Raw genomic sequence first — 27,107 nt, 5'->3', positions numbered from 1 at the left:
AAATTCCGAATGAACCTCCGTCGAGGTCGAGCTCTAGTCCCTCCTTTTTGGCTCCGCAGGCCTCCGTGCCTCTCAAAGCGGGCTCAGATGCTTGTACAAGGACCGTCTGCAACTTGTACCCCAGACGACATGGAGAACGTGCCACCTGACCCCCGGATTGAGGGCAGGGTAGTGTTGTAAGTAGCCTTCCCCAGAAATCGGCAGTTTCCCCACCATTCACTTCGCCGTACGCGAGGACTGTTACACTTGCTACAACGACTGGTGTCTAGACGAATAACAACGGGACTATGGGTCTCCAGACTTCATCACTTTACCGTCCAAGCTCGCAGACCCTCGCAAAGTTACTCCTCAGTTTTACTGACGTCCCCTAATCTTGATAGAGACCTGGATCGATAACGTGGAAAGACCGAGATAAAATAAGCTCCACATTGGTTGCCGCAATCTTCCCCATACTCGCGGGGGGTGCAAGTCCGTATACAGACCTAGGTAAGTCGCGCTAGACTGCTTAGGCCGGTTTTGACCAATCATCGTTTTTATAGTGGATCCCGCTTGCACAGAGCAAAACGTTGATACGAGTCTATCAAGCTTCCCGGCCCAGACTTCGGGAAATCCGTCCAAGTGAGATTTCTAGGGGCAGCGGTGCCCAGGCGCCTCTCATGGACTGGACCTCACAGTCTAAGGGAGCCCGGAAACCCCCTCTACGTTCTCAACAAGATATAAACTCATGCAATGTCCGGTGGTGGCAACCCTCTAGGCTCTTCCTCCATTCCTGGAGAAGCGAGAAGACGTTCCGTGCACATTTTTATCTTTGTTTGTGCCGCTGCATCCTCGCTGGATTGCGCAAGATGTCAGACACCACAAAACACCATTCCACCGAGGACATCACGGGTGAACCCCTCGAGTCCATCACCACCGACAAGTCCGTCGAACAGCATGCCGTCACTAAGCTCGACGAGGAGCGCTTCAGTCTCTGGAGCGTGCTGGGCGTCCAGTACACCCTTGGCTGCGCCCCGCTGGCCATCGCTGGGTATATGCAATTCACCCTGGGTGTCGGGGGAAGCCCTTATTTTTTCTGGTGTTTTATCGTCGCCGCGGTCGGTCAAGGCAACGTCGTGCTGAACTTTGCCGAGCTATCGTCAGCATATCCCCATGTTGCAGGTGAGTAGATGTTCGCACCAGAGGCTTGTTTCCCCCCTGTTCCTGACCAACATTCAAGGCCAAACATACTGGACGGCCATCCTGGCTCCGCCAAAATACCGTCGTTTCCTCACCTACCTCAACGGAATCATGACTCTGTGGGGGTGGAACTTCGCCGTCGCCGGTGGCTACTTTCTAAGCACACAGTTCATCCTCGGAACCGCCAACATCCTTAACAGCAGCTACGTTCCCCAGCATTACCAGAGCTTTTTGCTGTCCATCGTCATGTTCATCATTGCCATCGCCATGAACACCTGGCTCATCAAATTCTATCCGGCCGTCACCAAATTCTTTGTCGTCGCCATCAACGTGGCCGTCGTCTACATCATCGTGGCGCTCCTCGCCAAGGCGCAGCCGAAAGCCCACGCCAAAACGGTCTTCATCGATGTCATCAACAACACCGGCTGGGGCTCGGACGGCCTCGTTTTCTGTCTCGGGATGTTGCCCACGCTGGTGGCTCTGTGTCTCCCCGACGGCGCAACGCACTTGACCGAAGAGCTGCCCAATCCTCAGCGACGCGTCCCACAAATCATGATCGGGTCGTTCCTCCTCTCTTTTTTGGGGGCATTCGTCATGATCATCGTGCTTTTGTTCTGCACCGTCAACCCCGAGGGTCTCCTGGCGCCTCTGGGTGGTCAGCCTATTTTCCAGATCTGCTGGGATGCGTGGAACAACACGGGCTTCCTGGTCACCATCGGCATCATCTTTTCCGCATCCTTCATCCAGGGCTGCAACGCCTGCCTGACCGGCGAGAGTCGCATTACCTGGTCCTTCGCCAAGTCCGGAGGTCTTCCGTACGGCTCGTGGCTCACTAAGGTCGACGACAAGACGCTCGTTCCCGTCAACTCGGTGCTGGCGTGCGCGGTGGTAGCCCTCGCTTTCGATTTCCTCGAATTCGCCCCCGCGTATGTTCTGAACGCCATCTACGGATCCGCCGGCATCTGTTTCGGAATCTCATACGGCCTACCCGTGGTCTTGCTGGTGCTCCAGGGTCGGGAACGACTACCCGCCAACCGATACATCAACCTCGGCCGCGCGGGCATCGTCCTCAACATCCTCATGATCGGCTGGATCTGCTTCGAGGTGGTCTTCCTGAGCTTTCCCCTGAACTACCCGGTCACCACTGACAATATGAATTGGGCCTCGGTGGTCGCCATTGGCTGTTTGGTGCTTTCCATTGGTAATTGGTTCATTGTGAAGGACAAGTACTGCGTTCCGGAGGCGTTGGCCTTTGAGATTGTGCCACATGGTTCTTCTCATCATCACCAGGATGATGCATAAGTGGGACTCGGACAGCTGTATCACTGTTGCTTTCTGCATCATTGCTAGTGACAATTAAACCTGTTTTTCGAGCACGTTGGCCAGATTCTGGACTGATGGTAGTGTATATGCCAAGTGCAGATCGTACCGTCGCCTGCCTCGAGATGTAAATACTACATAGGAAAAATGTTCACACCGGATATGGTTTTGTTTATGATTTACGCTTCGGAATCATCATTAAAAGAACAGCCTACTTGGAATCTAGTTGTAGCTGCAATCTTAATCACTAAGCGATTCTCTGCGTGATATCAGGGGTTTGTCGTGATATCCCTCTCTCGATGCGAGATATTGACCGCGGTGCGATGTGTCTGCGCTGTAAATGGCAAACGTCAACTCACCAGTCCAGGCGCAGTATCTTTTCGTGTCCGGAACAGACTTCGTGAGCACCTTACTGAGCACCTTATAACTAGCACTGTTTTGTACTGCATCTTTTCCCTGTCGAATAGAGTTAGTTGTACGCCCTTTATCTTCGGCTTCGACAGCAAATGCTTCCATCGATCTTTGGTTCGGAGTTGCGAGGCTGAGGGAAGATACGATCTTGGCACGGCCCCGGATGAAATCGGAAACTCCGTCGCTCCATCATCGCTCTTGTCCATGTCTTATCCCGACTCGCTATCACACACGAGCTCGTCTCGCTGCGAGGAATTCGGCCTTGTCCGCAAGGGGCCACACTGGCTTGAGGAATCTCTGGCATGTGGCACCGACCTACATCCACCACATTATGTGCTGACAACGTAAAAATTGGTGATTCCTGATTCCGCAGCCATTGCCGCACGACGGTTGGGTGAGGTGAGTGCCATCAAAAACCATGTCTCTTACTACCAAGCGACGGGTTGCTGTGCATGAATTGAAGAAGCACGCCACGGGGGAGGATGGTTGGATTGCACTCAACGGCACAGTTTGGGACTTTTCAGACTTTGCCGCTCAGCACCCAGGCGGCGCAGAGCTCATCGTCCAACACCTAGGGAAGGACGGCAGCGAGGTATACAATGAAATTCACAGTCCGGCGCTTGTGCAGCGACATTTTGGGGAGCAGAGAAGGATAGGGGAGCTCGAGGCAAGCGACTCTCCCATGCCGGCGAAGGAGGGTTTGAACAAGCGGCAGCAGCATCCCTCGCTGCCTCCGCTAGAGTCAATCACCAGTCTTCACCAGTTCGAAGCAGCCGCATCGCCAGCACTCACGAGAAAAGCACTTTTGTACCTTTCGGGCGCCACCGAGGATGGAATCACAGAGCGGGAGAACCGAAAAGTGTACAGTCGGGTGATGTTCCGTCCACGTCTCCTGCAAGGGGTTGGAAGCGTAAATACGAGTACGCAATTCCTCGGTCTCACGCTTTCATGCCCTATAATGGTGGCACCTACGTCGTCGAACCGGCTCTTTCACCGCGACGGCGAGGTTGCGATTGCGAGGGCATCCCAGCGTTTTGGCGTCCCTCCCATTGCCCCGACTATGGGATCATTTTCGCTTGCCGAGATATCTGAAGCCCTCGGTTCTGGCCGTCCTTTTTTCTTTCAATTATACGCCAATCGCGACCGTAGCGAACTGACTCGCACCTTGGACGAAGCGCGTCGACTTGGAGCTCGAGCAATCATGGTGACGTCCGACTCGCCCGTGCTGAGCAAGAGAGAGTCTGCAAAGGGGTCCTCGACCTTGATCTTGAGCAGTAGTGACAACGAGTCAGAAGTCAAGACATCTGGACCAGGTTCGGGCCCGCCGTTGGGTTCGGAACTGGTTCGTCAAGTTGCACCTCCGCCCGTGAACAACGTGATCGACCCCGACCTCAACTGGGCAGATATCCAATGGATCGCGCGTCACACGGGACTCCCAGTCTTTGTCAAAGGCATTCAGCGAGCGGAAGACGCCAAAATCGCCGCGGAAATCGGTTGTGCCGGCATCTACCTCTCGAATCATGGAGGTCGGGCTCTGGACACGACACCGCCCGCGATTCTCGTGCTTCTTGAGATCCAAAAGACATGCCCCGAGATTTTGACAAAGATGGAGGTCATCGTTGACGGTGGCGTTCGACGAGGGACGGATGTCTTGAAAGCCATCTGCCTAGGCGCTCGTGCTGTTTGTGTAGGGCGTCCTTGTCTGTACGCTCTGGCCTATGGCGAGAACGGTGTTCTCCGAGCTCTCGCAAGTAAGTAATCGACCCCTGTTGACGTTTCTCATCATGGTATACTTGGGATCTTCCGACAAGTTTTGGTTTGGGTTGGCGTAGTACTGACTTTTCCCTCCCGCAGTTCTAAAGGAGGAGTTGACGATCGCAATGCAACTGCTGGGCATCACCAGTCTCGACCAAGCAAACCCAGGTTTTCTCAACACTTCCCGGCTGGAGAAGTTGTTGCCGTCCATGACATTGGATAGCTCAGATATAATGAGCCCACGACTGTACTTCCAACCAACGCCCAAGCTGTAGCTGCTCAACGACTGGCAACGTCATGTCGCTGCTATTCGACGATAGGTATGGATCAAGCCCAATCATCCTCCGGCTCAGCTAGACACAACTTGGTTCCTTCTGCGCTGAGGCATTTCTGCACTCCTGTCCATATCCAGATAGCCTAACCTGGTCACTCCTGTGTCGTTTCGCCGTCTCATCTTTCTGTGTTGTCTGCCCTTGCCATTGACTCCACTCATCAACAACAACGCGGTGACTCATGTGGTCAAGCCTAGTCTGCCACTTGTGGTCGGCACGTTTGTACCAAACATACCAGCCGACAATCGTCAAGGCCGTCAACGGGGCAGAGACAACCCAGAACACCCAGAATTTGCTCGACAAGGTGTGATGAGCTGCATCCCCACCGCTGCCATCCGACCAATCGAACATGCTCATGCTGAAGAGTGTCGCCACGAAGGTAGGTGGTAAGAAGATCGCAGTTATGAAGGTGAAGGTCGACATGGAGATGCTGTCTTCTTTCGTGGCACGAGCAACCTCCAGGTTCAGCTCGTTGGCTTTTTGAGACATCAGCGCATCTCGCTGTCCGATAACGCTGAATAAGAGCGCTATTTGCGATTGAGCTTCGCGTTCTCCGGTGTTGAAGCGTTCTTTCACCCCTTTGAGACTTGATGTGATAAAGCCTATTGCACACCTGACGCTTGTGAAACCTTCTGTGCCCTTGATGAGCTCCGGATCAGCAGCCAAGTCACTCTCTATATCTAGGAGCCAATCACCATATCTCGTTTGCCAATCGGCAACACATTGCAGTGTCAATATCTGCTGCAGTATACTATGCAACTGGGCTGTTGCCCACGCGACATTGATCTCACCAAGATTATCCGTAAGATCGAGCCGCGGCCATTGAATTGTCTCGGTTCTCTTGAGCATTCGCATCGCACACATTTGGAGGAGAGCTGCTGGAAACAGTAGGGGATTTGCCCAGAGGCCCGGGGCACACGACAGAAGGAGCGCCACAAGTTGGTGCCCTTGGTTGCCATAGGTCTTGTCGTCCGGTTTCTGGAACAAGATGCCATCTCCGCAGATGAATGCATCGGTCCAACTCTTCGCGACGTCGAAGGTCAGCGACAATAAACAATTGGATATTTCCAGCTTTTGCACAACCTTGACCACAACCTGGATTTTGGTGGTCCGGCCATTGTCATCGGTTATCTTGTGCATCAAGAAGTTTCCGCCATCGTCGACGAATGCAGGAAGGGTCGCATTGTGTAAGCAAAACTCACTCTCAACAAGTTCGAAAGCCTGTCGCCCAATTGTGATCCCCAAGTGCCTGTGCGGCCAATCGCATGTTATCACCCGAAACCCTCCTTGTAGTTCCCTGGCTTCGGGTGGCTTCAAGGGTCGATACTCCTCGGTTTGTTTTAGGCATACTCGCAGCCTTTCATCGAAATCACGAGGATGCGCATCGCCTGTCAGATCCAGCAGTCTGAGATTCTTGCCCTCGCAGACATCTTCGAAGCCGTCGTATTTCCAGCACTCCAGCACTCTGGCTCTCGGTATTGTGTAAGAGTCAACGCCATCGACATGGCCCATAGCATGCCTCGCCCACTGAATGTTTTTCACACACTCCCTGCGGCGATATGCGAGCATACCAGTGCACAAACCACCTATCTTCAGAACATCATTCAGATCGGCCAGTTTGAGCCCATCGGCCAGTTCTGCGAAGTCGAGAGTTGGGCATCGGCCGTGTCGGACCCTTCTGACGGCCTCCCCTCTTCTAGGCTCGCCATCTTCACCCACAGCCGCGCCTGAGCTGAGGGTATGATCGGCTATGGCAACACCTCCGAAAGATGTGGTGTTCGTCGACCACAACATTGGTGCTCGCTCGCCGTAACTGCTTTGTTAGGTATCCTATTAACTGTAGGCAATGATGAACAAAACAAACACATGATGTTAGCAGATGACAACGCAATGTGGAAGAAAGACAGGCAGGATGAACAGGTGCGGAAATACGAAGGCCAAGCGTGCGCAGCCATGGCGCCGCGAACCTAGTAGTGTTATGAGCTATCTCGAATCTTCGTGACTGGGTAGTCATTCTCGTGTCGTCGTCCGTAAGGACTTTGTCAGCCTTGAGCCAAGCCAACAGCCCTCCAGTCCTTCTGCCCTCATTTGAGTGCTTTATTCATCACATAGTTATATTTGCATTCCCGCGGCAGATGCAGCGCAAGGGACGGTGGGCAAGGACGAGGAAGTGGTTTCAGAAACACAATTGTGGCAGGCACTTGTTGATGGAGGCTCTCTCGGAGTTGATCGCTGACGCATCGTGAAAGTAAGTCAATCCGATGGACGCGAGCATCTGACCTTCAAGGCGAAATGTTGCAACCTCGTATTGTGAATGTCTCTCTACCTCGACGCCTGATGTGACACCCCTGTCATCTTAGCTGAGCATCACGGAAGCTGCCCACCTGCGACCGCGCCCGCAATCCTCTAACCCACTCGAGAAGTTTCGTATTTGTCGAAGTGGGACAGAACAAGTGAGAGGCGCGATCAAGAGTGATCATTTGTGGCACAATTAGGCCGGACTGCGCGTAGGGGAAGGGAGTCGTCTTGACGCTGGGGAGGCCACGAGCATTTCGAAGATGCCAAACAAAAGGGGCTCGGTTAAGCAAAGGCAAAAGTGGTTGGACATCATTGAATGAGACATTGAAGAGCATCAGCCAGAGTTCGCCAATTAGTTCATGCCTCGGTTGACGGCGCAACTGCGTTTCACAAGACTCACCATTCCAACCATTTTGTCTTTCCGAGCTCGCAATGCTCCTTTGATGGTTTCCCGCGCATATTGATGGCCTCTCAAAGATGCCGATTCAAGCCTCGAAAAGCCGCACATTCCGTCGGCTCATCGGGTGGCCCAGCGAAGCAACAGATATCTCCTCATGCAGAGCCGTCGCCCGCTGATATTTGCTGTGTTTACCATTCGCTCAGAGTTCTTTTCGCTGGACTCGGGATACTGTCCGGCGAGCCAATCGAGGGCGTGGTGGGTAGAGGAAGATGGCGAGATCACTGACTCCCCGCAGCCAGCTCCAAGTATCGAGCGAAGGGCGTCAACGGTGATTTGAGGAACGCAGCAGTGCTTCAATGGGTCGGCCGAACCCTGTGAGGTCGCTGTGGAGAAGAGCTCACAAATCCGAGGCCTAATCGTCGACGAGGTTATCAGTTTGGGATATTTTGCCACTGGCCGCAGAGCCCGCACCGTCGGCACTTCCCCACGTTTGACTTTCCAGTCTTACAATCAGTTCCGCAGTCATATATCAACGGACAATTCCCCTCGAGGTTCTTTCTGTTGATCCTCTCATCACTCTCTCCCTACCCTCTTGTGGCTTTACGACATAGTCATCAGGTCAATACTGTCCTATCGTGCACATACCTCCAACGAGAAGAGTCGTACCTAGATACACATCTCATCCACCATGGCCCCTCCCACGGCAACATACACCGAGACCTCCAATGTCCCCGCCTCCGGTTTCGACAAAGCGGACGCCCAGCCCGAAGGCACCGCACCCAACGAGCCCAAGTTGACGCAAAGCGGTGCCGAAGTTCAGATGCAGAAGTTCCCTTCCCCGCCACGCTTCACGGACAAGTACGAGGAGAGAGAATACCTCAAGGGCCGCCTCGCTCTCGCATTCCGCCTGTTCGGAAAGTTTGGGTTCGAGGAAGGTGTCGCAGGCCACATTACATTGAGAGATCCTGTGAATCCCACCACCTTCTGGGTGAACCCCTTTGGCCTGGCCTTCTCGCAGATCAAGAAATCAGACCTGATCCTGGTTGACCACGACGGCAAAGTCATCGATGGAGGCCCGAACCGCCTGCTCAACCAAGCCGCATACATGATCCACGCAGCGGTCCACAAGGCCCGTCCAGACGTCGTCTGCGCCGCTCACTCACACAGCCTCTACGGCCGCGCCTTCTGCGCCCTGGGTCGACCGATCGACATCATCACGCAGGATAGCTGTGCCTTCTACAACGACCTTGCCGTGTACAACTCATTCAAGGGTGTGGTCCTGGCCAAGGAAGAAGGAGAAAACATCGCCCGTGCAGTTGGAAACAAGAAGGCTTGCTTGCTACAGAACCACGGTCTTTTGACGGTGGGACAGACGATCGAGGCTGCCTTGTTCTGGTTCTGCTCTCTGGAGAAGTGTTGCCATGCCCAACTCCTGGCTGATGCGGCTGCTGCTGGTCGCGGAGGCGCTACGGTCAAGATTGACGATGAGGATGCTGCTTTCACATACAAGTCTGTCGGCACACCCAGGGCCGGTTGGTTCAGCGCGAAACCTCTCTTTGATGTCATGATTCAAGAGATTGGGGATGAGTATTTGAAGTGAGTGCAGGAAGAGATGGTCGATTTTTGCTCGGCTGCCGGAAGCAAAACGACGATGAGGAGTGCAGCATAAGGTGGTTCGTTGACCTGGTTTGCACCTGTTGTAATTCACGAAAACATTATTGCCTTATCCATACCCACGAATGATATAAAATTAAAACATTGTCTCTACGAGTGGATGTCGTTGGCCACGAAAGACTCCATTTTCCATCCAGGCCTTGACTTCCAGAATAGCCTCTTTTCACGACCTCACCCTTCGTTACCTGTGATTCCAAGAACTCTACACCCTCGACGTAGACTCTGTGCCTTTACCATCACTTGTGTCCGGCCCGGATTCAAACCCACCCTGAACAAAGTGACGAAACTTCCCGTACCTTCACCCCATTCCCATCCTCATCCTCATTCACATTCACATTCACATTCACATTCACATGCCACTTACTTGACTTGGCTTGATTACCCTCGGAGACGCGTCAGAGTGAAAGCGACCCCGTCAGCTCGTCTTGTCGCATCCTTCTCACCCTCTCGCCGGCACGGTCCAAAGAACCAATCAATCAGACCTCGGCGGCATTTTCCATTTAGGATCTGCTGAGCCAGGAAAGAGGGCCGCACCGGAATCAGCTCGTATCGGTATGGATCTGGTTTCGTGGGCGCAGAGACCTCAGGTGTTTGATGGGGATGAGAAGAGGTGGGAATGCTCATCAACAATAACGACAACTTGTCTCCGCGGAGAGTCCATGTCCCTTGTGCACTCAGGCAGTCGTCGAGCCTGAATGACATACACACATACACACATACATGCCAGGTCCAATACGCAGGTCCTTCGGGGTCTGGGCAGTCTTGGAGCCGAGGAAGGCAAAAAGACAGACAAGAGACCAGAGGAGGGGTCGGTCGGCTGTGGGGATGGACTCGTTCGACCTTGGGTTTCTATCCGGAAAGCATCGACATCTACGGAGTAATAGGTCCAGCGTGCCTTGCGGAGTACCCTACATACCTAGGCAAGTACATCTTGATATTCTATACATCTTTGGCTCCAAGTCGGGATTCGTGCCCACGTCACAGGAATCTGCTCCGACGAGAGAGGCCTCGATAGTCGTTTCCAGAGCGGATGCAGCTTGGAGACAGAGCGACACTACACACCAAAAACCGAAGGCATCAGGGAGACTGAACTACTGCTGATGCCTCGTCGGATAAACGTCGAATGGTAGAGTTCAAGCAATCACTCAATTGAACGATACACTCCCTTCACCACGAGAAGATGGCGAGCAAACTCCCACTTGTCGCCATCTCGCTCGGCTTCTGCGCCGTGTTTTGGCAACTAGTGCTGCGAGATGCCTTCTTCAACGGCATGGGACTGGGCCGCAAGGTGCAGCCCGTCACAGACTTCCCATATCAGTGCCACCGAATAAGCGGCGACCCAAACATCCAGGCCTGCGAAGACATGTGGCTGGATCAGAGATCCCGAACACTGTATCTGGCTTGCTCGGACTCCCTGGCCAGGAAGGAGTGGATGCCAAAGTACGTTTCCAAGCTGTGATCTGTCGCAAAGTGTTTTTTTTTTTCATTTTGGGGAGCAAACCTGTTAAGAGAGATGCCAGTATCCATCGCCTCAATGCTTCTGGCCGAGCGTTGCATGACCATGTCGTTGCCATGGACATCGACAGCCCGAAAGCCTCAGGAGGCTACACTTACCGTGTCCTCAAAATGCAGAATTTTCCCGGCGTACACGGCGACGGTCGACTTCATGTCGTCGGCATGACTGGCACCACTTCTGCAGACGGATTCGATATTCAATTGTGGCTAGTCAACGCGCGTCCCTCTGTTGATCCAGAAACAGGGGAATTGCTCGACAATTCGGTCGTAGGGGGAAACTCGACCATCGAAGTCTTCGCCACTACCCCCGGTTCTAATAGTATGAACCATGTCAAGACGTACGCTGACGCCCAGATTGCAACTCCCAACAATGTTGCTGTGACGCAGGATGGCGGATTCTTCTTTACGAATGATCACGGTCCGCACAAGGTTGGCCTGGTAAGGAACTCCTCGAAAGCGTGGTCTCGCTCACTAACTGCGCGCGAAGCAACACCATCTCTCTTCCTTTATAGGCACCGGAGACGTCTCATATTGCAGCGCAACCGGTGTTTGCAAGAAAGTCGCCTCTGGGTTCAAGTTCCCCAATGGACTTCATCTCGGGAGCGACGGCCTTCTCTATGTACCCAGCGCGGCCGTGGGGGGCATCACCGTGTTCAAACCGAGTCAAGATGGTTCTGTGGTTAGGGTGCACAAGATCGACCTTGATTATCCCATCGACAACTTTTCGGAAGATGCCAATGGAGACATCTTCGCGGCGACTCTTCCTAAAGCACTCCAAGCTTTGGCTGCGTTTGAGGATCCCCTGAATCCAAAGAGCGCTCCCGCAACTGTATGGCGGGTTCGGAGGTTGAACAGAGAGGTCGGCGACCAGTATCAGTATGAGCTGACGAAAATCATTGAAGACGCCGAGGGAGAGGTGTTGCCCGGCATGACGACTGCGATTCATGATGCCCAGACGGGCAGGTTGTTCATGAGTGGTAAGTATTGCAAGACCGCTGGTGGGTTTCGAGTAACATCGTCACAGGCGTCGTGTCACCATTCATCACCGTGTGCAACAGAGTCTGAGCGCCTGCGCCAGTCCAAACGCAACTGAGACGCAATGGAGCCAAGCAGGCAATGCTATCGGGGGTGGACTTAGGGCTACATTTCCGGTCTGAATCGAAGAAAGGAGAGGAAACCAGCCGTTGTGTGGTATCCACAGGACTGCAGCCATTTCATGAGAGCTAACTGCGCTTGAGAGGTGACGTGCACTGGTCAGGGACAGGATCGACAAGTAGTTCGACGCGCCCCTGTTGATCTTGGTGGCATTGACGACGTCAGCAGGCTGGGCAACTGTCCTTGTCAAGGGGGGAAAAGAAGCCGGTCGATGATTCTACTCGTAGGTACAAGTGCCATGGCATAGGGAACTTGATGCGCAGGCAATGTCGAGATACTGTGTAGACGGCGAGTCGGCGCCACAGAACTGCCGACCTCCGACCCCCAATAGTAATGACGATGGCAGCCCTGTCTTCTGCCCTGCAACTCACAAACTGCGGCCACCAGCCTGCGCTCTCCCCCTGCGCCAGGCAAACATTGGCCTCCTCCCACCATCTCATCCAAGGCTATCCACCTACCATCCACGATTGACGCATGCTCTCTTCTCTATGGCCCCTCCTGATTCCCTTGGCCGCTTGTCTATCAGGGTCTGCTCGCCTCCTTCTCGCTCTGGCCAACGGCATGCGACCGTTTGTATCTGTGTTTGGGGCGCCTTACCCTTAACATCGTGTCATTGTTTGTCCCTTCTCGGGCACCGAAACACCAACCGCATCAGCCGCATCATGCTCTTGTTCCTCTTCAGCCTCTATGGCGGGGGATAGGCCACCGCCGATGCCTCACCATCCCAAAGCCAGACCTCCTTGGCAAGCCACATTCGTAACCTAGAGCCTTGAGCCCTTGAGCTACCGAGTTTTGCGGGGCTTGTCGTGCCCTGCTGTATGCGGGCCTCAAGGCCAAGGCACATTCGTCAAGCTGAACACCAGCAGCAAGGAGCCGACATGCTTCATGCACGACGCCCGAGAACCGAATAAATAGGGCCTAGAGCTGACTTTATTTATTTTTGTAGCACTGTCAACTTCTCTGTCAACCTTCTATCCAAGCAAAAGAGTAAGACATTGACCTGATCACCGTCCCAGAGTTCGGAATCTGCTCGTCAGGCCGGCTATATCCTCGTATTCCCCCGCTGTGCTACAACTATACAAACCACCGAGCTCGACTCTAGATCCCTCTCACTCTGTCCTTGCTGGAGTGCGATCCTCGTCACAGGCACGCCGTTTGAGCTACACAGTCTACGCTCGCACAAGATCCTCTATTCAAGATGTCAGCCTCGGCGCCAGCACCTCCTACTATTGTGATCAACACCCCCGGCGCACCAACCTCGACCGTCTCCGCTCCCAGAACCGAGCCCGCGAAGGAGCGGCCTCAGAAACCCGCCCTCGTCAAGCAATGCTACCTCTGCGACGAGCAGAACCCCGGCGACTTCTCCCCGACCACCAAATACCTCGAGACCTGCCTGCTCTGCTCCCGGCATTTCTGCCCCATCCACAAGTCCGTCAGCTGGGACCAAGTTTGCAACATCAACCACGCCGAGTACTATCGCGAGTGTCTGGAGAAGGCGAGGCAAGAGCTGATCTCTCAGGGTAAAGCCACGGACGCGAACAGGCGATCGCTCGCGGAGATATTGATCAACGAGGGCATTTACCCGAGTTTGGGCGAGCGGGAGAAGGCCATTTTCACAACGAGCCCCGTCAGTGAGAGTGAGTTGAAAGCAGTAACACAACCATTTATCATGGGAAATCGTGCTAATCCGGGATACAGCCAAAATGCAGGAACTTGCCAATTTCCGCTCCCTCGACGCCGCCATGTCCGGGACGAGCACGCAGTCCAAGAGCCAGCTAATTGAAGAGAAGGACTTTGTCGGGGCGGACATTGCTGTGTGATCCGATGTTTTGGAGGACAGCGATATCCTCCATGGTACTTGTATCGCAAGAAAAACAGCGATGATTGAGTCCTCCATACCATATGCCGGTGGTGGTGGTGGGCTCCAAGGGCCCGACGTCTGTTTTGTTCTCGTCACGATGTCTGACTATGTTTTTGCTTTCATGAGCGAACGAGTGGGGCGAGCATTACAGTAGATGCTCAAAAGAGCCTCCAAAAAAAGATGAACTCAAACGATGATTTCAAGACTGAAGCATTCGCGGACTTGCTAGTTCCTGTCCCCCATTCAATTTCGTGAATTGGTTCCAAAAACCTCTACGCATGGAATGCTTTCCGGCCCCGGGCCGGTCAGTCTGGATCCATCGAGGGTGTTTTATCCAACATCGCATTGAAGAAACAAGGATCCACCGAACTCCATGCTAGTTGCCCTGCCCGTAACGCCGACAGATATGCAAACGCGTGACTCCGGAGCCTGTGATGCTCTACTCGATTGACAACGCGCTGGCATGGCCCAATCCATATGCCCACCCCCCAAAAAGGCATGTACATAAACAAACACTTGACTTTCTGCGTAGTCCATCCCGTCGTCAATCGGAAGCACCGCCTACACCAATCCACTGGATCAAGTCCATTCCTTCCCTCCTATTCCTCAAGCACAGACGATCCCTTCAAGAACACTCATCGCTCTCTCGCCCTCGCGTTCGAAAACTCCCACCACCCGTTCCGCCTCCGCTCTCAATCCCTCCTCCGTCTGCTTGGCAATGTATTCGATCCATTCCTGCACCGTCATGTTCTTTTCGTCGGTGGAGAGTTGGGAGCCCGTCAAGCCGAGAAGTATATCTGCATCGGCCTTCTGCGGCGACGTGGGAGTGAAAACCAGTTCAATATCCGCGGGCGTCCACTTCGGCATTGCCGCGCCTTGATCCGGAGAGGATGTATTTGGATGTTGGCGGCTGGGAGTGGAGGAGCTTGGGGGAGCAGGAGGACGTTCGGAAGCAGGGCGCGTAGAGGGCGGCGCATTTTCAATGTCTGAAGTTGAAGGCGAGGGAGCAGGGGAAGAGTTGTTGTTAGCTTGTGGTATTGGCGACACGGGACGAACCAATTCAATTTTGCTGCTGGTAGGTTTCGGTGTCGTACTCCTTACGGCAGATGTGGATAGACGTGTCTTCACAGGAGTCGGTGATGCCTGAGGTGGTGGGCCAAGAGGACTTAGATGGCGAGGTTCACTGGAAATCCGCGGGGGAGTATTGTTCTCATTCAGCAACGGATATGACACCTGTGCGGGAGGTGTGGGCGCTGGGCTGGGTAGAGCTTGTTGCCCTTGAGATTGAATTTCCGGCTCGAGATCCACCTCCTCAGGTCTGGTCAAGACCTGGTAGGGCTCAACTTGTGTAGGAACCTCTACTTCGTTCATTTCCTCCGGTTCAGGTTGGGGTTCTTCCTTCTTCGCCCTTGTCGATTTGGTGGTCTTTGTTCTCTTCGACTTGGTCGCTTTCGATCGGCCGCCAGCAGCCTTCCGCTTGGCTCGATTCGTGGCGGTAGACGCTGTCGACATAACCGACATAACCGACATAGTGCTCGTATCTATCGAGTCATCGAGCTCAGGTATTAGATCGTTGGCATTACTCGGAGCTTCTGACAGAGTCGTCAAGTCTTGCGTGTTTGATTGTGTCGACAATCGTGTCGAGGCTTTTGATGAACGTGACGCTCTTGATGTGCGGCCTTTCTTTGCTTTCGGGCGTTTCGCTGGTGCAGTGGTTCCCGCGAAGTGGAAGAAGGGACAACCTGGAGATCGCCGATAGTGCTCGTCGAAAGGGTCATCTTTTGGTTCCCAGCCATCAAGAGACAGTTTGCAGAATGCGCAGGACACATAATCCTCGCTTTCTGGTATCGGCGCAAAATGCCACCCTGCTTCAACCATCTTCTCAACCTTACATCGCCAACCTCTTTTTGACTCGTGTGGCCATCCGACGGCGAAGGTAGCTCGGCGCGCGTCTGCAAATAGCTGTCCCGTGGGGTCTTCCATTGTGCTGATGTCGCGCTGAGCATCTTGACCAGTGCTCATCAATATCGCCCAGCCGCAGTCGCCTGAATGTTTTAAATGCTCTCCTGCTGGATCATCGTCCGGCTCCCATCCGTCAAGCTGTCTTTCGCAAAGGTAGCAGATGGTGTTATCATTGCTGGCGCTGGAGGGTTTGTAGTAGAAGCCAGCTCGCGCGAGTTCTTCCGGCGTCGGTGTCTTATGCGGCCATCCTAGCTTCGATCGTTTCGACGGAGGCTCGAAAGTCGCGAGCCGCGACTCGTACGTTGCGTATTCCATTGGATTATCCGTAATGCTGTAAAATCTATATCAAGGAAGGTAAAAATCCGTGCATTGAAGTTGAATGCTGCCAGTGTTTGTTGATTCTGCCGAATTCGGCCGCGTAGGGCTTGGCGGATGACGTGAAGCGCTCGCGTGACTTTCCTGTTGTGTCGCCTCATATTTCACTCCAGGGCCAGAAAGGCCAGACCCCATCTCTGTTCTCCTGCGCATGCCTCAGCCCACAGCAAACGGACATGACTGGTGAAGCAATGCTATAGAGGGCTCAAGAGATCTAAGAAATGGTTGCATCCTCGAAGCAACAGACTCCAATTCTTCAAGCATGACCTTACGGGTCGTGCCCAGCATCTTGGGCAAGAGGGGGCTCCAGGAACTTTACAGCACCCCTCGACGACTACCTATCTTCGCCGCCACTCAGCGTTTCCCCTTCAACTTGGGCATTAGGCAGTATGCTAGTGTCGAGGAAGAACGTGGCCGTGGTAGTGCACCGCCTCCAGGATTTGATGCCGCCCAAGCGAAGCAGAGCCCCAGTGCGTCTCCGAGCGAGCAGTCGACCACCAGCAAGCCTGCCTCCTCCGAGCAGATTGCTTCATCTCGCGGCTTCTCTAAACCTCCCTCTTCTACGTCGACCCCAACCGACTGGGAAGAAAATCCTGATCTTAGCATCTCAAAGTTCTCCGAGCTACCCGGCAAGGATTTCGGGGTCAATCAACACATCATCATCAATGAAGAGTTCAAGGAGGCATTGAGACAAATCCTGTGGAAGTTTCGGGCGCCCATCCGCTACGCCTTTGCCTATGGCTCAGGCGTCTTTCCGCAAAGCGCGGGAAAAAGCGGAGGTTCCAAAAACTTGCATCCAAACCCGCCAGAGGCTGTAGCCAAAGTTCAGGATGGGAACCAAAAAATGATTGATTTTATCTTCGGAGTGTCCTATAGCCAGCACTGGCATTCTCTGAATCTACACGAGCACCGAGATCACTATAGCTGGTTGGGGTCATTGGGATCCTACGCGGTCTCCAAAGTTCAAGATTCGTTCGGGGCCGGAGTCTACTTTAACCCTTACGTCACTGTCAATGGAACTCTGATCAAATATGGAGTGGTCAACTTGGATACTCTCTGCAGAGATCTATCGGAATGGGACACTCTATATCTCGCCGGTCGCCTACAGAAGCCTGTGAAGATATTGCGGGACAACCCGGCAGTCCGCCTTGCAAATCAAGTCAACCTAATCGCCGCAGTTCGCACGGCTTTACTTCTCCTTCCACCCGAGTTCACCGAGAAGGAACTGTACTCAACCATCGCGGGAATTTCGTACATGGGCGATCCACGAATGAGCATCGGCGGAGATGACCCTCGAAAGGTCGAGAACATTGTCAAACACCAGCTACCCAATTTCCGGCGGCTGTACGCGCCACTGATTGACAATCTCCCCAATATATCCTTCAATGATCCGGCCTGCTCTAACAGAGACTGGCTCGATGACCCAACCGTGAATTCCAGACTGGCTCAAAACATGGACCCTGTCACCCGGGGGCACATGGTCCGCCGCCTTCCCAACGCCTTCCGAAAGAAGCTCTACTTTGAATATCAATCCAAATTCAAAATCCCACGAGGCGAGTTCAACAAGATGCTCGAGAAGACCAAAGATGAAGACCCCGATCGCATTCGCAGGCGAGAAGGTGGGCCTTTTGAGCAACGCATCGCCCAGGATACCGAAGGCGGCGGGTTGAGGGAAGAAGTCAAACAGGTCATTGAGCACACGATTCGGTGGCCCAGTTTTGTGCAAAGCGTCAAAGGAGCAGTGACGGCAGGGTGGTCGAGGAGCGTCCGGTATGCGACGGAAAAGAGAGCAAAGGGAAAGAAGGGTGCACAAGCTCTTGAGGAAGCAGAGCAGGATAAGGAAAAGAAAATTGATTAGCGAAATCAGCATCAAGCTGGAGCATTTTCTTGTGTGTGTTTATATATGTTGGAGATCATCAGACGCGAGAGCAGCTACTTTCCTGCGCCGTCTAGAATTACTATAAGTACAGGAGCATTTGGCCATGTCCAACGCCAACGAGAGATGTTTGTTACCTCCACTGCCTCTTTAACGGATCGCACTGCTGAGATTCCCGCTTTCATACACTTTTTCCGACGTTAATGCCTTGGGCTGTATGTATCCAGCCGCATTTGATCCCAATCCGCGCCGCGTCTTTCTCTTACACAACAATCCCGTCCATATTCCCAGCCTTCCCTTCTTCCCCCTTGAATATTTCCCCACCGCTCCATTCTCTACAGGCTCTCCCTTTCTTTCTCGGCGGCCCCGTCACCCCCGTCGACGAACCTCTTGCCGGCCTTCCAGAGCACGTAGACCGGGATGCCGAAGCTCCACGCCCAGACCGCCGAGCGCAGGTAGCTGGCCCGCTCGCCGCGCACGGTCATGTACAGGACACTGTACAGCGTGCGGGCGACGAGGTACTCGGCCGCGCAGGTGTTGAGCTCCCTGGCGTCGAGTTTGGCGTGGGTGCCTGCGATCTATTGCCCGACACGACAAACAGTCGGTGACGTTAGCTTTCGTTTTTCTTTTTTGGTTTGTTTGTTTGTGTGATACTCCTTTTGTGGCTTGGTTGAAACTTGGGGGAGAAACGTAAGGGAACAAAGGAGGGAAGAGGGAGGATGAGGACGAGGGGACGTGGCAAGAAAGCTTTTCCATACCATTGCAGCCGCAAACAGAGGAAACCCCTCCAGCGCATTCAGGTGGCACCCCCGCGCGCGCCAGAGCATGTCGGCCGTGGCCTTGGGCAGCGTCGGCGCCAGCGTCGGCAGCTGCGCCCGCGGCACCAGGTTCGAGTACGCGTACCCGGACGCCTTCATCAGTCGGGCGAACAGGTACGCGTGCGGCGGGACCGAGAGCATGTACGCCATCGGCACCGAGTGCAGGGCGAAGGCGTACGACGAGAAGTAGGCGGGCGATGTTCTGCTCCCGGCGGCCGTCGTCCCGGTCTTAGATTGGGAGGAGACGGCGGCATCGGATAGAGCTGGCGTGGGTTGCATCGTGGTGGAAGACATTGCGCGTGATGGTCGGCCGGGCTATGGATTCGCGATGTTTTTGTGGGATGGATGCTGCTGAAGAATTGCCACAGAACCAGAGGTTAATAGCGGATGCTGTTGAATGCTTTGGGGGAGAGTGCGCGACACCCTCACAGTCTTATATGTACCAATAGGTCCATTATGTGCCTGTGGACACCAAGATGTAGTTGCGTTATGCCATCGGCGGGAGCATAACGTACATCGCGGATCTGTGCGTCAGTAGCTGGGTCCCGCCAGCCATATTGTATGAGCGGCATTTATTTCTCTCGTTACAGGACGAGGAGAATACATCCATCGTTGAATGCGAGCCCAAGGAAACAACGTCGATCTCTGTTTGGTTGTCTCAATGTGAAGGTTGAGCAAGGGATGATGGTTTCATCAGCCAGTTTGGCATAAGGGAAACTCGAGAAAGGGCGCCGTCTGACCAGGGTTCATGGGCAGATTGTCTACGGTCAACTCGCGTCAGACAAACATAATTTTAGAGGAAGGCCGCTGGTCATGCACTGGTCATCAGATCCGATGTATCGTGGTATCATCAAAAAAGAATAACACTCTTGTAGAGGAAACAAACCTCCATCCCACATACCGCTGAACAAGAACATGATACCCGTAGCCCTTACAGCGCAAAACTCAGGCCTCCGCGCTTGGCAGGGTAGGATTTGCCTCCATATCTCTCCTCACAGTCCATATCCGCCCTCCTCGTTCTTTCCCTTTCGCTCCCCCCTGTTGAGCACTTCTTTGCTCGTCAGAGTTCCCACGCCTTCAAGCAAGCCACCCTTGCCGAATTGTCCCCCCACGCCTTTGTTGACGTCGTCCTGGATGGCGTCCACGTTCTCGTCGCCGGTGATTTTGGTCTTGTTGAGGTTGTCTACATCGTATATCAGTCAGCAGACGGCCACATCAGGTAGAATGCTAAAGTGACTGTGGGCTGTGTGAGGTGTTCTGCTGTCTCCTACCTTTGGCGACATAGCTGGTCTTGTTCTCACCGAACCAGCCCAGAACCTTATCCTCGATCCACGGCACCCAGGCCTCGTATTGCTTGTTGTACCAGTTCTTTGCGCCTTCCATGACGTATCGTGTTCAGCAGCGGTTTGCAGAGCTGGTGTAGGTGGTTGTTGTCGTAGTTCTTTTTTTTGGCTGCCACGTCAAAAAGGGATGGGCCAGAGATTGTGGGAAGATGTTTACTCTGTTGCTCGAGTGGGTAGGATCAACTAAATCAGAAGCACATCAAGCTTTAGATAGGGTCCTTAACGAGGACGATCTCGCAGGTAGAAAACACTCCAGACGACCTGCACTGTATGATGCCATCATGTGCGAAAGACAGGCATGTGGCACGGTGAGCAGCCTGGCTGTGGCTGGTACGTCACCTCTCGCATGCAAGATATTTGCGGTTGCACAGCCCACCCATGTGAAGGAGAAACCATGGCTACCCACGGAACGAATCAACACTTGTAGAGTGACGGATGCCCAGGTGTTTTGGAGGTGAAGGGAAGAGAACTAGGGGAGAGGAGGAGGGCGACGAGACGTGGATGGTCTGGTGCACATGGTGGATTGTCGCCATGACGTATGTCGAGCGAGGGTCACCCCTGCTCTCTCGAGCCCACTAAACGCGACAGGGGTCTGAGGATCGAGCATCAGGCTGAAGAGCTGAAGAGCTGGCCACAGAAAGCCCAATTCTTGGAATATGTGTGGAAAGAAAATGTTCCTCTATCAAAAACACTGAGACAGGCTGGTAGCCCACCAAATCCCTCACGGCCAAATGGCCCCAATAAAGTGTGGTACAAAGACACTCACGATGACTGGCCCATCAACGTCCGTAAATGCCAGTCGACAAGCCCAATGGTAATATACAACAGAGGGATCAAAACCCTCTACCAGAGGCCTAAGGCCTGCGTCAAATACCCGCACGAAGAAAAGAATGTAACGAGACATCAGCAGCCCGTGAGCCCGGAGAAGTAAGTATCAAGAAGTCCAGGGCGATATATGGCTCAGCTTCACCGACCGTGGCCCCCCCAATTGCTTTCATTTCGCCGGGTGTCATAGGCACTCTCGAGGCCGATGGTGATGTGGCCTCCTTGATTGTTTGGCTCGAATGTCTCTGCATGGGATCTGTGAATATTTTGGTATGAGTTGCGGTTCCCGTTGCTGTGCTCATCAACATCCCTTCGCGGAGAGACAGGGCTGGGCATCGAGTTAGGGATTGGATTGGAGCAAGTACTGCACTGCATGGCTGGCTGAGGATCGAAACCGGGTATGTCAACTTGTCCCCCACATTCCCAGACAATAAAAACAATAGCCTCAGTGATGGCTTGCTGCTCTTGCGCAGATGGGTGATGCACATCAGTGGAGACATTTTGAGGGCTGTACTTGTGATTGTGGCTCACTGGCCGTGGTTCAAGGGGACCTTGCTGAGCGATGGCTCTGAGTCCATCCGGCCCAAGATTTACCGATATACCGTGCCTGCGAAGCACGATAATAGCCTCGTATATGGGCAGATAAGTGCCAGTCGAGGGATTCTGAGCCGGTGCTTGACGTTCTGCTGCTCGAGATGAATCCAGAATATGTCGCGGGGATCTAGAGTCGGGTGGAAACGAGGGCGGTCTACCCTCGTCCTCGTATCGCTGCGGCTCCTTGGGCGCCTTGCGTGTCTCATAGCGATAAGCCGAGACCATGGAGGAACAGTCGCTCAGTGACCTATTGCCGTCATCTTCATAGTCTTTTTTGCCGCTGGGCCGAGTTTCGACCCGTTTGGTTTTAGTGTGGCCGACAAGTTTCTTAGAAGAGTTGTTGGCAGGCATCTTAGCGGTATCTTCCAATGATCAACTTCAGTGCCTGCTTTTTAGGGAAATTTGAGACGTGAAAGAGGGGTGGTTGCAGAAGAAGAAAGTGCCTGAGGGAAGTAGCTACATGTTATAGACAGGTTCACTTGTGGTGGGAGAAGGCGAACCAGGCAACTCAAGGCTGAGCATGCCAATTCCGCGTTCCTGCACGTTGCCCCGCGAAAGATGTCGACTGCATGTAAGAATTTGCTGGCAGTCTGCCTTTTCCGACAGGGGATCGAGCTGTCCGGTTAGCGAGACTCGAATATCAGGCCAATCGAGGCTGGAGACGAGACAAGCCACACGGGCCTAGGGAGTGAGGCGGCTTAAGCATTGTCACGCGGCATTGCAAAAGGTACTCCGAGGCTCAAAGCACATTGCAGGCGCAGTCTGGTACGTTGCACAGACCGGGTTGAGAGGGTGTGAGAGAACCACACTTCCTAGCTCTGTACAGGAAAGCCGGGCGCGGTGGCTTGCAAACGCGAAGCCTCATCTTGGAAAAGGCTTCCTGGGACTCCGCCGCAGCAGCGCCTCGGTATGTCTGTGTTTACGGTGAACACCGGACGGATTCAGGTAAGGCAAACAGCGGTAAATCGCAGTTCGATGGATGGGAGGTTCTTGTACAAGGCAAAGGAGGAGGATGTGGACGTGGACGAGGAGGGCGGCTTTCAAAAGACGAGAAGTTGGAGCAATTCAAATGACATAGTCACGTGTAAACATGTTGACTGCAGTCACGTGAGTGTTTGAGCGGCATTTCCTCCGAGCGACGCCGCCGGCATTTGCCTCGTCCAGGTTTTTCTTCATTCTCTCCACCATCCCATCAGCCGAGAAAGATCAAGTCTGCAAGTCCTCCACACTTTGCCAGGCATCTCCACCTTATGGCTCTCCAGGCATCGGTCTCTGCACCGACATATACCGGGTGGCCATTGGCATTTACCCGTAGGGGAACGACAGGAAACATGTGTCGGCAAGTATTTATTTGAACGACAATCTTGACTAACCTTCCATACTCAGGCATTGATCCCTTCATTGACGTCCCTTTTGACCGTTACGTTTTGCCTGCCTCCTGTACGGGATATCCGCGTGGGAAAATCTCCCGAACGACATCTATATTACCCGGACTTCGTAATCCTGCTCAGAATACAAGGTGGCCGCTCTCTAACTAGCAATCCTCTCCCGTCGCCCGATCCGGGAAACAGAAATTTGCTATAATACTATCACACACCCATCAGGCAGCAATGGCGGTCATGTCAACAGCGAACCAGTTCCCCCAAGTGGGCTTCATCGGCCTCGGGGCGATGGGCTTCGCCATGTCGACGCACCTGGTCCGGACGGGATTCCCAGTCACGGGTTTCGACATTTACGGGCCGACGCTGGACCGCTGGCGGGCGACTTGCGACGACATACCGGAGTCTCGCGCCAAAACGGCCAGCTCACCCGCGGAAGCGGTCAGAAACGCTTCGGTAGTGTGTCTCATGGTGGCTAACCACTACCACGTCCACTCTGCTCTATTCGACGACAACGGAGCGGTCCACGCCCTCCCCAAAGACTGCACAGTCATCATCCACGCGACGATCCCCCCGACCCAGCCGTCGACCGTACGTGAGCGATTGACGGGCGAATTCAACCGCCCGGATGTGCGATTGATCGACGCCCCCGTGTCCGGCGGCGTGGCGCGATCTATCAACGGCACGTTGACGATCATGGTATCCTCGGACGACATGAAGAACCTCCAGGAACCCAATGCGAAGACAGTGCTCGAGAACGTGGCCAGCAAGGGCAAGACGCTCTTCCCCATCCCCGGCGGCCTCGGCGCGGGCCAATCGGCCAAGGCGTTGAACCAAGTCATGTGCGGGATCCATATCCCCTCCGCGTCGGAGATCATGGGGCTGGCGGCGATCCTCGGCGTCGACACACAAAAGTTCTATGACACACTGACCACCAAGGACGCCTCGACGGGGAAGATGCCTCTGGGGTGGAGCTGGATGTTCGAGAATCGCGGGCCGCGGATCCTGAGCGCGTCGCCGCCCATGGCGTCCGCGACCGCCATCATCAACAAGGACGTGGGCATCATCCGCGACGAGGAGGTGCGGCTGGGCGTCGACCTGCCACTTCTCAACGCGGCCAGCGACGTCATCACGCAGGTGATGAAGACCCATGCGGCCGCCGACGACAGCTGCATCGCGCAGTACTACCTGGGCTTCGACTCGGACCGGGCAGACCTGGTGGTGCAGCGGGCGGGGAACCCGGTCGCGACCAACGAACAGGAGCAGCAGCAGCAGCAGCGCATGATCCGCACGCTGGCGACCGCGCACGCCGCGATCCACCTGATCTCGGCGTTCGAGACGACCCAGTTCGCGCACGCCCTGGACCTGATGCGCCCGGAGCAGAAGAAGCAGTGGTTCAACATCATCTCGGGCGCCGCGGGCGGCAGCACCGTCTTCTCCGAGGTCATCCCGCGCGCGTTCGACGAGGCCTCCGTCGAAGGCGGCAGCATCGAGGCCGCCTTCCGCAAGTACGCGAGGGACAACTTCGGCGGCGCCGACGTCGTCCCCCAGGTCGTCGAGCTCGTCGACGCGGCCAAGAAGCAGGGCTACGTGCCCAAGCTGCTCGAGGCCGCGCTGGCGAATCTGAAGACCCTGCTCGCCTGATTATTTTCCAAAAACAAACCCCCCCTTGCCCGACCAGAGAGCTTTTACGGTGGTCGAGGGGATCTGCTATTGAATTTGCGGATGGTCCTGTTCCGAATCAGGGGGACTGCCGCCGTTGCCTCTCATTCCCTTCCAACAAGCTCTACTCTACCCTTTCTATCTAACAATCTAACAATCTGGCCATCAACGTTGGGCGGACCAGGGAGACAGGGACGGAAGACGGCTCCATCCCGCTGCACGACATTGCATTTCCTAGGGCGTTCCGCTACTTCTTCTCCTGTTGTTCCGCGCTTTCTGAGGCATCAAACGGGTCATTGACAACGTATATATATATACACACATAAATACTCTACATGTTCTACATGCGCCTTCGCACGAAACGAGTCTCCTTGATAGCTTTCTACTGCTAGCTAATGAAAAGACATGCAAAACATGAAAGAAACGTGATGGGCGGCAATCATCGCAGTTGCGTTGCTGGCTTGATGTCTTCTTTTGTTCTCCTTCCCTCTCTCCTTCCCTCCCTCACTCCCTCCCTCACTCCCTCTTTCCATCCTTCTCGTCCAACTCCCCTTCTCGTCGCATTTCTCACTGAGCTGTTCGACGTTCGTGCCATCATCATCATGTCCATTGGACGCCCAGCGGGAGCGACTAAGCCAAACTCCACGGCGTATCAGACAGAGGTGTGTCAGGACACAGGCCTCCTGTACAGGGCGGACTGCATCTGGATTGCAGAATGTGCGTCACCGCTCAGAGTCGACGGCCTCCTTCATGGAGGAGATGGGATCCGTGGGAGCGATTCGAGCAGGGCTCGGTCGGGCGATATTAAGCGAGTTTGGACCGAAAATCACCGGCTCGCGGTATTTTCCAGTCGTGATGTCTAGGCAGTCTCAGCTTGATACCAGGATAATCAGAAGAGGCATTTAGATGGTCAGTCTTGAGAAGGGGGAAAGTTTCTGTGGCTGAGCGAGACAAGCAGAAGGTCGAGGCCGAGTGAAGCTGAGACGGTGCAAGCCCAACGAAAGAAACGGCCTGTTGGTCCAAAGTTGGGGGCGAAAGACCAGCTGGAGGGCTACGGCTGAAGACTGCTAGGCCCGCCAATCAGCGGCAGACAAGGCAATCAATATGAGGCTGAGGCTCAGCTGTACGCCATGCCACTCACTCGCCGTCAGTCAAACCGATGCCCCTGATGCTGAATCGCTCGTGTAGTGCAGGCCACCCGGCCATATGGATGTCTTGACAATGGGATTTCCGTGGCATAGACGGAACAACCAGCCCTGAGAGCAAGCCAAAGAGCACACAAGGAGAAATTGAACTCCACAGCAGCAGCAAAATGTGATATCTTCACTCTTGTCGCCAAGCGCAGTCGCTTCAGCGAGTCGCAGTTGTGAACTGTATTCCGGTAGCAACTTCACGAGAGATGGCTTCCTCCTCTGGTGGACTGGATAGGTGAAACCAGTGGAAGAGGTTCAGCCGCAAAACATTATTGTTCTGCAGCTGCAGGAGACGGTACCACAGCGATTCTGAGTAGGGATTTTTCGAATTCGAAAGCTGCATTTTGGCCATTGATTAACTAATGCTTGTAAGCGACCTGAGTGGTACTCAGCCCTACCTGCGCACGGCGGGTAGAGTCAAATTATTCATCATTGTGCCCGCTGCGAGAGTGCTGCAGGCAATCACCCCTCAGCTAGTGCAAGGCATGGCGTGAATTCTACCGTGAGATTGTGCACCTGCGGGTCGAGACGGCGGGGAGTCTGTGTGGAGGAAGACGCTGTAATCCGCGGGCTATGCAGGCGCGGGCGCAACGACAGATTCAGCCAACGTCGAGCGCCGCTCAACGCAATTTGGAACGTGATCGCAGACAATACGCCCGAGTCGTGCAGCCGCTCTTAGGAAGGGATGGCGAGGAAGAAGGGAGAGGTCGACGGAAGGCGCACGTCCATGCCGCGGATCGTAGTCTCGTGGAACGTTTTCAGAGGTTTGAGCTCGATGCGCCGAAACCTGAGGCGCGAGGGCGTTTCGGAGAGACACTCAGGATACGCCAGCCTCACAGGGCATCGCAACTGTTGGAGAATCAATCCTCATATCAAGGGCACAGAGTGTCGAGGTGTCGTCTCGGGCGCATCGAGTGCATTAGGGTGGAATGCGTCGACGTGAGGAGACCAAGTCAGAGAGATGAATGCGCAGTCGCACACACAGGAACCGGCTGCTTACCGGAGGAATGGACGAAAGGAAGGGATGAGGCGGACGATGGGGCGATCGCCCAACGACTTACTCTGTGTTGAGATGGAGGATCCTTCAGCCTCAAGTCGTTAATGTGGCTGGTGCTGAAGGGTTGTTCTCGGCGCTCATTCCACTGGCGCTGGGTAAGGCGACAAGATTTGGTTTCCGCTCCAT

General features: G+C 54.3%; 9 protein-coding genes across 9 annotated transcripts; 5 read left to right on the top strand and 4 right to left on the bottom strand.

The window, feature by feature from the left end:
- Positions 1–3,325: 3,325 nt before the first annotated feature.
- On the top strand, positions 3,326–4,938 carry PV07_09838 (uncharacterized protein; the record flags this gene model as incomplete). Its single annotated transcript, XM_016397129.1, has 2 exons — positions 3,326–4,658; positions 4,762–4,938. The coding sequence occupies 2 exons, from the start codon at positions 3,326–3,328 to the stop codon at positions 4,935–4,937; spliced, it is 1,509 nt and encodes a 502-aa protein (XP_016244320.1). The 3' UTR covers position 4,938.
- Positions 4,939–8,168: 3,230 nt separating this feature from the next.
- Positions 8,169–9,453, top strand: PV07_09837 (uncharacterized protein). The gene has a single exon (XM_016397128.1). It carries the CDS (start codon positions 8,381–8,383, stop codon positions 9,290–9,292), a length of 912 nt encoding a protein of 303 aa, XP_016244319.1. The 5' UTR covers positions 8,169–8,380; the 3' UTR covers positions 9,293–9,453.
- Positions 9,454–12,933: 3,480 nt separating this feature from the next.
- On the top strand, positions 12,934–14,314 carry PV07_09836 (uncharacterized protein). Its single transcript, XM_016397127.1, has 2 exons — positions 12,934–13,673; positions 13,735–14,314. The coding sequence occupies exons 1-2, from the start codon at positions 13,235–13,237 to the stop codon at positions 13,854–13,856; spliced, it is 561 nt and encodes a 186-aa protein (XP_016244318.1). The 5' UTR covers positions 12,934–13,234; the 3' UTR covers positions 13,857–14,314.
- On the bottom strand, positions 14,116–16,174 carry PV07_09835 (uncharacterized protein; the record flags this gene model as incomplete). Its single annotated transcript, XM_016397126.1, has 1 exon — positions 14,116–16,174. One exon carries the CDS (start codon positions 16,172–16,174, stop codon positions 14,504–14,506), a length of 1,671 nt encoding a protein of 556 aa, XP_016244317.1. The 3' UTR covers positions 14,116–14,503.
- Positions 16,175–16,384: 210 nt separating this feature from the next.
- Positions 16,385–18,252, top strand: PV07_09834 (uncharacterized protein). The gene has a single exon (XM_016397125.1). The coding sequence runs from the start codon at positions 16,497–16,499 to the stop codon at positions 18,090–18,092; it is 1,596 nt and encodes a 531-aa protein (XP_016244316.1). The 5' UTR covers positions 16,385–16,496; the 3' UTR covers positions 18,093–18,252.
- An 8-nt stretch (positions 18,253–18,260) lies between these two features.
- On the bottom strand, positions 18,261–19,222 carry PV07_09833 (uncharacterized protein; the record flags this gene model as incomplete). Its single annotated transcript, XM_016397124.1, has 2 exons — positions 18,261–18,688; positions 18,869–19,222. 2 exons carry the CDS (start codon positions 19,220–19,222, stop codon positions 18,446–18,448), a joined length of 597 nt encoding a protein of 198 aa, XP_016244315.1. The 3' UTR covers positions 18,261–18,445.
- Positions 19,223–19,920: 698 nt separating this feature from the next.
- Positions 19,921–20,495, bottom strand: PV07_09832 (uncharacterized protein; the record flags this gene model as incomplete). The annotated part of the gene is made up of 2 exons (XM_016397123.1): positions 20,200–20,495; positions 19,921–20,111 (listed from the first exon to the last, which is right to left on the bottom strand). Exons 1-2 carry the CDS (start codon positions 20,309–20,311, stop codon positions 19,921–19,923), a joined length of 303 nt encoding a protein of 100 aa, XP_016244314.1. The 5' UTR covers positions 20,312–20,495.
- Positions 20,496–20,993: 498 nt separating this feature from the next.
- PV07_09831 (uncharacterized protein) lies at positions 20,994–22,041 on the bottom strand (the record flags this gene model as incomplete). Its single annotated transcript, XM_016397122.1, has 1 exon — positions 20,994–22,041. The coding sequence occupies one exon, from the start codon at positions 22,039–22,041 to the stop codon at positions 21,238–21,240; it is 804 nt and encodes a 267-aa protein (XP_016244313.1). The 3' UTR covers positions 20,994–21,237.
- An 842-nt stretch (positions 22,042–22,883) lies between these two features.
- On the top strand, positions 22,884–25,112 carry PV07_09830 (uncharacterized protein). Its single transcript, XM_016397121.1, has one exon. The coding sequence runs from the start codon at positions 23,301–23,303 to the stop codon at positions 24,711–24,713; it is 1,413 nt and encodes a 470-aa protein (XP_016244312.1). The 5' UTR covers positions 22,884–23,300; the 3' UTR covers positions 24,714–25,112.
- Positions 25,113–27,107: the final 1,995 nt, after the last annotated feature.

The sequence above is a fragment of the Cladophialophora immunda genome, assembly GCF_000835495.1.
Source record: "Cladophialophora immunda strain CBS 83496 unplaced genomic scaffold supercont1.6, whole genome shotgun sequence".
Lineage (NCBI taxonomy): Eukaryota > Fungi > Ascomycota > Eurotiomycetes > Chaetothyriales > Herpotrichiellaceae > Cladophialophora > Cladophialophora immunda.
This window is presented reverse-complemented; position numbering and strand designations above follow the sequence as displayed.

Excerpts from the sequence above, each read along its gene's own strand:
- PV07_09837 (XM_016397128.1), top strand. The coding sequence starts at position 8,381 with ATGGCCCCTCCCACGGCAACATACACCGAGACCTCCAATGTCCCCGCC.
- PV07_09836 (XM_016397127.1), top strand. The coding sequence starts at position 13,235 with ATGTCAGCCTCGGCGCCAGCACCTCCTACTATTGTGATCAACACCCCC. Across the intron at positions 13,674-13,734 it reads AACGAGCCCCGTCAGTGAGA|CCAAAATGCAGGAACTTGCC; the intron begins GTGAGTTGAAAG and ends TCCGGGATACAG.
- PV07_09834 (XM_016397125.1), top strand. The coding sequence starts at position 16,497 with ATGACCTTACGGGTCGTGCCCAGCATCTTGGGCAAGAGGGGGCTCCAG.
- PV07_09830 (XM_016397121.1), top strand. The coding sequence starts at position 23,301 with ATGGCGGTCATGTCAACAGCGAACCAGTTCCCCCAAGTGGGCTTCATC.